Raw genomic sequence first — 11,084 nt, 5'->3', positions numbered from 1 at the left:
GGAGGACAGCCTCACATCCAGATGGTGGGGATAATATCCTAACTTGCGGTGTGTCGTGCGAAGGTGGAATTCGGCGGCAGGAATCAGGTTAAACTGCTCTTCGTAACACTCCGACCGTGATAAATGCGGTAGAAGACACAAAATGAAGTGACATCTCTACGCAACGCCAAGTGATCCGGCAGTTCACAGAGCACTGGGTCCCCGACAATTCGAGCTGCCCTACGTTGCACGCATACAAATGGATCGAGCTGATACTGGGGTGCGCCAGACCAGAGATAACAGCAATACTCCATGTGTGGCCGGACCTGCGCTTTGTAGAACGCTAGAATGTGGGCCGGCTTGAAGTATTGCCGTGCTCTATTAATGATGCCCAGCTTCTTCGAAGCCAATTTGGCTTTGCCCTCCAGATGGCTACGGAATTGGCAATAGCTCGAGATATCGAGACCCAGTATTCCGATACTAGGCGAGGTTTTAAGGGAACTGTTATCGAAGAGCGGTGAAACAAACTGGGTTTTTTTAGTGGTAAACGCGCAAACTTGAGTCTTCTGGGGATTAAATTGGACAAGGTTCAATTTACGGCATTCCGCGGCCTTCTCAAGAGAGCTCGATAGAAGACACAAGCTTCTCCCGGCACTGGTCGACGATTTCCCGAGAGAGACCTGCATGGCCCGTGTATACGGCATCACCAGTGCTGTCATCTGCATAACAATGTATGTTGGAAGTGTCCAACATATCATCGATATGCTGAAGAAACAGCGTGGGAGATGGCACACAGCCTTGGAGCACTCCAGCGTTCAAGGGCTTCGGGTTTGAGCAATATTCGTCGGCAACGACCTGTATGCTGCGCCCAGTGAGAAAGCTGGAAGTCCACTTGCATAGGCTCTCGGGAAGCTCAAATGATGAAAGTTTTGAGAGGAGCGCCTCCGTGCCATACACGATCAAAGGCCTTCGCTATATCCAGGCTAACTGCCCAGCCTTCCCCCTTGCTTTCAATAGCCTTCGCCTATCTATGTGATAGGTATACCAGAAGATCACCTGTCGACCGACCATAGCGAAAGCCGTACTGTCAGTCGTTGATGAATTGGTGACCATCTAGGTATACCAAGAGCTGGCGGTTAATTATGCTCTCCATGATTTTGGAGAGCACGGATGTAATAGCAGTAGGCCTGTAGTTTGCCAGATCCGAACTGTCTCCTTTCTTATGGATCGGATAGACAAGGGCTGTCTTCTATGAGTCAGGGACTACGTGTTTTGAATGTGAGTGCCGGAATAAACGCGTTAGCACCGGCGTCAACTCAGGGGCATACGTTCTAAGCACGATTGGAGAAATGACATCCGGCCCGCTCGACTTCCTGACGTCCAACGAAAATGGAGCTCGCCGAACAATTTTCTGTCTGAACTGTACTTCAGCATTGAGCTCTGACACCGTGGTAAGGTCGGCGGTGTGGTTCCGTTGTCGTCAAGAGTCGAGTTGGAGGCGAAAAGAGCGCACATTATGTCGGCTTTCTATTTGCCGTATGGGCCAGGGTGTCATTCCTCATGTGCAACGGCAGCAGGGACGGCTGGTTGAAGTTACCAAGAGCAGCTTTCAACAACGACCAGAACTTGCGTGTTCCAGTCGGGTAACTGGAAAGTTGCTCGCCGATTTTGACAACGTGCTTTGACTTCGCCCGGGTCATTTGCCGCTTAAATAATCTGGAGACATGGTTATATTTCCTCTTTACAACTTTGCAGTTTGATACTGACACGGGAGTGGGTCAGGGATTGGAAATAATACTCCGCTTATAGGAACGAGTCTTTATTTGCGTTCACTTTTTCTGAACTTGCGCTTCGCCAGTCTGCCGCTGTTCCTCTTGTGGGCGGCGGTACCTTCAACGCGTCACACCGCACCGAACACTAAGTCTCTTCTGTCTTCTTCTTCTTGGAACACTTCCACTTTTCACTGCTTCTTCTTTTCTTCTGCTTCTTCTTCTTTACACTTTCGAGTCAGAACTAGAACTGCCGTAGGCCACGCTCAGTACGGCTTATATACCCCCGGATCCGTTCTATTTTCAAAATGATTCTCCCATTCCATCTTTAAATTTAAATTGTACTAGAAAATTCTTTTAACTATTTTTATCCTGCTTACACATTTTCCATCCCTTTTTTTCTGTTCGATTTGATCCTGAACTTACTAGAAATTTCCTTTAACTTTACAAAACCCAAAAAAATCCATACACTGGTAGGTGTATCGAACCCGGGTCTACAGCGTCTAAAGTAAACACTTTTCCGCTGAGCTTCGAGTATTGCTGACGGAGCTGTTGAAATTAACAATGTCTTGAAGTTTGACAACTCTCGTCATATACTTCGAAGGGTTGCTACGCAACAATACGCATGTTTTTTGCAGTCAGATGCTGCTTTGCCTGATGCATCAAACCAGATCTGTGGTCTGCCACCGATCGTTACTACAGATCTTGGTGTAAAAATATCCATGCCCTGTGGTATCACATCGGCTACTGCAACGGACGCAGGCACTGGGATCATCCGAAGAGAAACAAACCTTGCCCCAAGGGTAGGATGTAAAAAAGGAACGTATCCTATCCCAATCTGCTGACTTGTAGTGCCAAACGTGACGTTAGCGGTGGATAGGCACTACACTCCTGACCAGGCAATGGTCGGACGTTCCAAGCGGGCCGTCGACAGAGACCTGGTAACTATCTGGATGTGTAGTTAGCAGAAGATCCAATAAGGACGACATGTGGCTGTCCACATCCGAAAGCCGCGTTGGCGACTCAAGCAATTGGGACAGACCATACGCCAATGCGAAACTATGCACAGATCGCCCTGCGTAGTCTGTGGTACGTCATCCAAGCCATTCGGGATTGTGCCCGTTGAAATCATCCAAGACTACGATTTCAGCGGAGGGGATCTGTGCAAGCACGTCGTCTATTGCCGCTTGAACGCAGCCCATGAGATGATCGGTTTCTGCGTTACCACTATGGGACCTGTTGACACACGCATAGATGAGGACGCGGTCCTCTAAATCTACGCAGAGCCAGAGAGTAGACAGGTTCCCACCTTAAAATTGCCGAGACGGCGACAGCAGATATCCTCACTAACGTACACACATACCCCGACATGAGGCAAAAAATTATGCTCAATTTTGTACCCGGGGTACGTTAAATATGACGTATCGCTAGGTCGAAATATCTGCGTCTCCGTAAGGAAACACAAGGCCTTTGTTACGGCGCCTTGGCTACTGCAACGGCTCAGGCACTCGGATCATCCGAAGGGAAACAAACCTTGCCCCAATATATATGTTGGTTTTTTGGTAAAAGTATTTATTTACTTAAGGTATTAAACTTATCTATGATACTTGCTAAATTACTATATTTAATGGTTCTGCTGGTGAGTACGCGGATCTCTACTATTAATTAGTTAAAATGGTTACTCGGACCAGTCCTGTAATGGTTATAGGCAAATGGTTAATGGTAACTAGGACCGGACCGATCAATGGTTACTCGCGTACTGCGTTACTAAAGGCAACACATGGTTTTATTACAATTAATTTTATCTACTAAGCAATATTTGTAATATAATGTTGTTCGATGGATTTACTTCGAACAAATAGATTGTTTTATCAACTATCTAATATAACGAACAACTCTTGCGATGGCTGCATGGCTCTGCCTATGCCTTTTTCATTTGGGAAGAAGAATCAAATTTGACAAATAAACAATAATATTATTGAAATTTTGCAATCTTTGAAAACCGCCTGCTGCAAGTGTTTGAAATAGTATTTTATGACGAGCTTATATAAATGTTTGATATACCGGTGTATTAATTTATTTTATAATGGTGTCAAAAATATGTGTTTCCAATATGTATCAGAGTCGATTTATGTCTAGAAGTACAAGAATTGTTATTACCGACAGTTTACCTGCTCTTGCTTACAAACCAAAAATCGTTGAGAGAAATAAATATGATAATTGGGAAAATAAAAAAATATTCGAAGCTAAGGACAATGATGATCCTGTTTTTAGCATGGTCCTGCCTCCACCAAATGTTACTGGAAAACTTCATTTAGGTAACCTTTGTTACATAAATTTTCTCATTTCAATTCGTTGGAATAATCATTAAAAAGCATTAAAATCAATATAATGTTGTGTTAGGTAAATAACCTACCATTTCGGTAGGTTATTTAGCCAAACCAACCACTAAAGGTAATTTATCAAACCTATTATGTCACCAAAGACCCGTTTAGAAAAAAAAGTGTTTAGTTGTGTTGTCTGTTTCCATGCACAGGGCTGTCGGTGAAAACTATATTTAACAGATGTTTGTTAATGGGCATGTGACTTTAGCAAGAGAAAGCACTCACACTATGCATCTACTGACTTCATTCCTTCATCTTACCAACTTAATTGATGCAGTTTTGGAGTACATTCATTGTGACAGATAAGAAATACACAGGAGTGTGTATTTCTTATCTGTGTTCTTGTCATCTGAGTGTGTGAGAGGGGTTTTAATATAAAAACTCACAATTTCGGCAGAGTTTTCACTAAAAATTAACCGTATGAATAATACTGGAACTTAAGAGATCCAACTCGCCTTCTGATGCCATACTGTAGAACAACGCTTCATCAAAATAACGCAAATGTTATGTGTATTAGGGTCTTTAACCACCTTCCAAAGAATATTAGAGAGATGTCTAAAACATTAATGCATAAAAAATTTAAATTATGGCTAATAGATAAATGCTTTTATAGTTTAAAAGAATTCTTTAGCCAAAAATGATAGTATTTAAATGTAATTTTTTGAGAGGACAAACTAATGTTTATTTAATATTAAATTATAATTAAAACTATGTAATGTTTATTAGTGACATATAAATATAAAAATTCCAATATTGACAATGAAAAAATATTTGTATGCCAATATATTGGCGAATTGTGCTGTACACCAATTAATTGTTAACAACTATGTTACCATGATTCATACAAATAAATCATTTCATTTCATTAAGTTTATATAGGGCGCATATTATACAACTATTAATTGGCACTGTTGTAGTGCCAATTAACTTACACAAATCAAGTTAAATTTAATTCAACGAAAGATCTGAATATGATATGCTAATATTGTTATTTATGATCATCTTTAAACTGAAGTGATAATTATAAAATAACATTAGTAACACAGTAATGAGTAACAGTAGTTAATTATATTGCTGACACTTGTATTTATGAAACCCTAAAAATCACAAACCTAACTCTTAACTATTTAATTATATAGATAAGCCAGTACCTAGAACGAAGGTGAATAAATGAAATCCAAATCAAAGTTATATTTTTCTAATTCTAGGCCATGCATTATCATGCACAATTCAAGATGTGATTGCTATACGGAAACGATCACTGGGTCATAACGTCACGTGGGTTCCAGGTACTGATCATGCTGGAATCGCTACACAGGTAAAAAATGAATGAAATAAAACAGATTAAAATATTTAGTTTTAATATTTTTATTCAAAATAAGATTTTCAAATCATTTCATGTTGAAATCTACCACCCGTTCATAAAAACGTGATGAAATTATGTGCAATGAGCATGATATAAGAATGAGTATACAAATTTACAAAATGAATTTGGAAGGAAGTGTTATGAAAGAGCCACCTAGGAGTTACTTCCAAAGACAGCTAAGAGATGTTTTAAAAAGTGGTCAAGATAGAGTAGGACTGACATACAAAGAATGCTCTATGTACTTTTCAAAAAGTTTTGTAAAATAAGCAAGAGTGGCAATTATTACAATATGTATAAATTTTGATCAACCATTCTAATATTTATTTATTTATATATTTGGGCAACTAACAAATTACACTCTTTACATGCTTAAACTTAAAATATAATAATGATATGGATAAGAGTTAATTCACTTATAAGCTACCACAGCATTCATAATTTTTACTATGCCTTTAGAACAGTAATTTTAAAAACTAAAATCTAAAATGTGTCTGTGAAATTTTAATTCTTTATCAAAACAAATTCCGAGGTCCTTAAATTCAGTAACATTCGATAGGCCTTGAGCATTTAGAGCATATGTATTAACTGTTGTATCTTTATTACGAGTAAATTGCATTGTAAAGCATTTGGATGTATTTAAAGATATATCGTTCAATTTGCACCTATCAGTCAATCTCTTTAGATCTTGTTGATTGATTGATTATGTTATTGGCCTTTTTTACAAGTATTATTGTTAAAACATAATATATATTATTATATTGTAATTATTCTATATTAAAAGTGGACTGTATATTGTATTGATAGGCCTGTGAAACAGAACAGTGTTTATATTGCCTATCTTTACTGCTTCTTGCTACTAACAATTACAATACAAATAATTTTGTACAATAATTTAATAATATTTTATTTATTATATTGCTTTCAGAGGGTAGTTGAAAAATATCTCAAATGTAAGCATAATATAGATCGCCATGACATAGGGCGTGATAAATTCAATATAGAAGTGTGGAAATGGAAAGAAAAATATGGTAACACTATAACAGAACAACTCAGGCTGATGGGATGTTCATTGGACTGGTCAAATGAAATATTCACAATGGATGAAAATCATTCTCACGCTGTCACTACTGCATTTATAAATTTGTTCCAAAAAGGAATGATTTACAGAAAGAAAGCCCTGGTAAATTGGTGCAATGCCTTGAAATCTACAGTGTCCGATATTGAAGTAGATAATATAAGCATTGATGGGTTAACTGAAATGATGTTGCCAGGGTACAAAAAAGCAGTCAAATTTGGACAAATGTATACATTTCGATATCAGATTTTTGATAGTAATGAAATAATTTTGGTGTCAACTACAATGCCAGAAACTATGCTGGGAGATACAGCTATTGCTGTACATCCTGAGGATGAAAGGTATGTTAAGCAATAATCACCCCAATAGTGCTGTATCCAAAGGCTGTGCCAAAATATAGTAATCCCATCCCTCCACCGGAATAAATCAGCCATCCTTAAAGAGTTTACCTGATTCCTGCCGCCACAATTAGTATTTCCTCCCCACCATCTGGAAGTGTGGCATTCCTCCATAAGCCGTGGATTGGCCTTCTATGTGTGGTGTTTCCAGGACAATACAACATGGATTGCTTCAAAAACAGCACCTACACTTTTCTAAAAGGCTGGTAAGACTCCTGTGATTCTGTTGTTGCAAGAGAATGTGGGCGATGTTGATCACTTAACATCAGGTGACAACAGGGCTCGTTGTCCTCCTTTTCCATAAAAAAAACAAATCCTGTTACTAAGATTCTATTATCCACCTGTGTCACAAGCAGTATCTAATAATCATTTAATGAGACAGTGACTTCGGCTTGATTTACCAGATTAATTTATAACTTGGTATTATTATTATTTATATTCTTGGTACGCTTCCACATAATGATAGCTTTAATTTTATGTAGTCATAGTATTGTAAATATAGTCATAAGATTTGTTTTGTTTAAATAATAAATTTCTTATATAAGTTATAACTACAAAATTATAATTTCGTATTATTTACTTAGTGTTGATGAGCACTTCAACTTCAATCGTGTTCTATCTTAAGCACATGAGGGGTTTTTCACAAACGTCTTAAAGTACAAAAGGTTATTTATATCTTGTATGATGGTATGTCCTGATCCTTGAACGACTCGCACTTGACTGCTTTCTTATGCCGGATCGGATCTTGAGGTTTTTTTGCTGAGTCATCTGAGCCATCAAGTCATTTCCTTTAATTATTTTGTGGGTTGTAATGCCATATTTGTGTGTGAGTGTTGGTCGATTGTGTATATAAATGTTAATGCAATTTCGTACCGATATGTAATAGAAATAATATTTGCTCTGATTTTGCTGAGGTTTCGTACTTATTTTGAAAATAATAATTTTCGAAGGATGATAGCTTATAATTCCGTCTCTATTTCCAGGTATACACATCTTAGAGGTAGAAGAGCAATACACCCATTCAGGGATTCATGTATTCCTATTATTTTTGATGAATTCGTTGATATGACATTTGGTACTGGCGCTGTAAAAATAACTCCAGCGCATAGCAAAGTTGACTACGAAATTGCTAAACGCCATAATTTAAAGTGTATTGAAGTGATTACTGAAAACGGTACAATGAAGAATGCAGGAAAATTTGATGCTTTAATGAAATACGATTGTAGAGAACTCCTGCTCAAAGAGCTAGAAGATTTAGGTCTTCTTTATGAAGTAAAGTCGCATCAAATGACGTTGCCTATTTGTAGTCGAACAGGGGATGTTATAGAATATTTGCTAAAAGAGCAGTGGTTTCTAGCATGCAAAAATATAAATATTAAAGCAGCGAAAGCCGTAAGTGATGGCCAATTGAATTTCGATCCAGAAAACTGTGCGAAATTATGGGAACATTGGACAGGTGACTGTAGAGATTGGTGTATTTCAAGGCAGCTTTGGTGGGGTCATCAGATACCAGCATATAAATGTAGTGTCGATAAAGATTTTGTCTGGATCGCAGCAACTAACGAAACAACAGCAAAAGTTGAAGCTTCCAAGTTTTTAAGAACTCTCCCAGATATGATAACAGTTGTTAGAGATACAGATGTTTTGGACACATGGTTTTCTTCAGGTGTTTATCCATTTTCGGCATTTGGTTGGCCTGAACATAACTATAAACAAAAATACAAGAGATTCTATCCATTAAGCCTTATGGTCACTGGCCACGATATACTTGGCTTTTGGGTGCATAGAATGGTCATGTTAGGTTTGGAGTTGACTGATAAATTACCGTTTCACAAAGTCCTTTTACATGGAATCATTTGTGACAATAAAGGTGCAAAGATGTCCAAAAGTAGAGGAAATGTTATTGATCCAGTTGATGTTATAAATGGTTTGTCTATGGAAGATCTTAAAGAAAAAGCCGCAGAAGCACACAAGGAAGGCGGACTTACGAAAGAAGAATATAACAGAGCATTAGCATTTTATAAATCTAATTTCACTCAAACGAATGGAATACCTGAATGTGGTGTCGATGCTTTGAGATTTACGCTCTTGTCACACGATATAAAATCACGCTTTGTTAGTTTTGATATACATCAATGTAATGCAAATAAGCTGTTTTGCAATAAAATATGGCAAAGCATTAAATATATTCAGTTATCTTTTGATAAGTTGAAACCGACTGATAATGAAGTAACAAAAAGTAATTTGACATATTTTGATAAATGGATTCTCAGCAGATTATCGGATATGGTTCATATAGTCAATAAATCGATGGATGCACATGAATTTCATACGGCAACAAAAGCATTGAAAAAATTTATTTATGGCGAGTTTTGTGATATTTATTTAGAAACAACGAAACTTGGGTTCGACAGCAATGATTCAAATGTATCTTACGCTCATGGCCACACACTTTCAGCAGCTTTGAGTACTGCTCTGAGATGTCTCTCGCCATTTATGATTTATTTGACTAGTGAAGTTATACCGAAGATTCCTCGCTTTGAATCTAATATCATCGTAAATTTTAATGATACACATAATGATTTTTTCGATTTTCCCAGTTCGAAAGATTTTGAATGTTGGAGAGATGTCGAGTTGGAGAAGGACGTAGATAAACTTCTCAGTACTGTATTTTTAATTCGTGAACTAAAAGGATTTTATGGAGTGTCAAACAAAATAAGACCTAGTGTGGTACTTAAAAGCAGCGATAGTAAATTATGTAAAAGTATACAAAATAATTTTTCAGTTGTCTTAGCTTTATGCCGATGTAGTAATATAGTATTCGAAGAGCAACCAAATGTAAGATATGTCAACTCATTTTTAAATAAAAGTACTGAAGTGTTGCTAGAAATCAAAGGAGACGATGTTGATAATACTATATCAAAAGCGAAAAGTAAGTTGCAGAAAAAAATAAAGAAACTTGAAGAAAATTTGGAAGTGATAGATAAAAGATCAAAACATCAAGATTTAGACATGGAAAAGATTATAGCAAAGAGAGAAGAATTGAAGCGATTGCAAAGACTGATGTAATGTTATAAGAAATATAGACTTTCATAGATTTATTGTTTTTAATTCGTAGTCAAGGAATTAGCAATGTTAATATTAGTATTTTGATCATAACTTAAAGGTGTTGTTCTTAAATATACTTACTTTTAGGTGTAGGTCACCTAATGGGCATTAATCACCGCCGCTCAATCTTTAGAGACAGAATTACTCGAGCGTTGGCTTTTAGTAATAACGTATTTTGCCTGACAAAGTAAATTATGTGTAGAATGGGGACAGCTTGTTACCGTAACTACCTTATTATGCGGCGGCTCAAACAAATAGGGCGGGGCCTGCGCATCTTTGTATGGCGCTGTCCTTTGACCGATGCCGCCAATCGCGGTAATTATAATTATTGCTTTATAAATAACACTTGTCTCGCTCTGTCACTCAGTTACCCGTCTCTCGCGTCTGGATATACTAAGTGTTTGTTAGTTAGTGATAGTTTTTGTGCGATATGTACTCAAATGAGTATTTTAGGTAGGGATTACTAACAAAATTATACACTCCCGCACGGTTTGAAGTTGCCGTCTCGCTTTCCAGCGCCTGCACATGCTATAGTAGGTACACCACGGGCAGCGTCCATGAAACTTGACGGGGCCACCACTTTTTGCGCGTCTTTCGGCAGTATCTCCAAGAAGCATACGGCACTCCAGAGATTAGGCGAGGTGGTCCTGTCGCTTGGCCGCCACGGTCTCCCGACCTCACGCCGCTCGTTTTTTACTTTTGGGGACACGTGAAGTGTCATGGGGGGGCCACGACCAGCTCGGACGCGTCCACAGAATGTTACTTGTCGCGCAACCATAAATTACTATAGTGCTAAATGGTGGCTCACTCACTAGGCTGCCAGACGCCAGTCCGTCCGCCAGTGACGTTGCCACCTCATTGCATGCAACACGTGTGCACTGTTGTGGTTTGACTTGATTATTTTAATTGCAAACGATGAATAATTTCGATACAGAATGGTTTATTATCGAGATTTAAAGTAGACCATCAATTTGGGGTAATTCCTCATCAGATTATTCCGATAGA

The 11,084-nt window shown here is 38.1% G+C and overlaps 1 protein-coding gene across 1 annotated transcript; it reads left to right on the top strand.

Annotated features, from left to right (window-relative positions):
• Positions 1 to 3,749: 3,749 nt before the first annotated feature.
• Positions 3,750 to 10,068, top strand: LOC126976158 (valine--tRNA ligase-like). Its single transcript, XM_050824380.1, has 4 exons — positions 3,750 to 4,066; positions 5,341 to 5,450; positions 6,424 to 6,914; positions 7,955 to 10,068. Exons 1-4 carry the CDS (start codon positions 3,835 to 3,837, stop codon positions 10,038 to 10,040), a joined length of 2,919 nt encoding a protein of 972 aa, XP_050680337.1. The 5' UTR covers positions 3,750 to 3,834; the 3' UTR covers positions 10,041 to 10,068.
• The last annotated feature ends 1,016 nt before the right edge of the window (positions 10,069 to 11,084 follow it).

The sequence above is a fragment of the Leptidea sinapis genome, chromosome 39 (assembly GCF_905404315.1).
Source record: "Leptidea sinapis chromosome 39, ilLepSina1.1, whole genome shotgun sequence".
Classification (NCBI taxonomy): Eukaryota; Metazoa; Arthropoda; class Insecta; order Lepidoptera; family Pieridae; genus Leptidea; species Leptidea sinapis.
This window is presented reverse-complemented; position numbering and strand designations above follow the sequence as displayed.

Bases quoted from the DNA above. Each gene is read 5' to 3' on its own strand.
- LOC126976158 (XM_050824380.1), top strand. From the start codon at position 3,835: ATGGTGTCAAAAATATGTGTTTCCAATATGTATCAGAGTCGATTTATG. The intron at 4,067-5,340 runs GTAACCTTTGTT...TTCTAATTCTAG, and splicing joins TACTGGAAAACTTCATTTAG to GCCATGCATTATCATGCACA. The intron at 5,451-6,423 runs GTAAAAAATGAA...TATTGCTTTCAG, and splicing joins ATGCTGGAATCGCTACACAG to AGGGTAGTTGAAAAATATCT.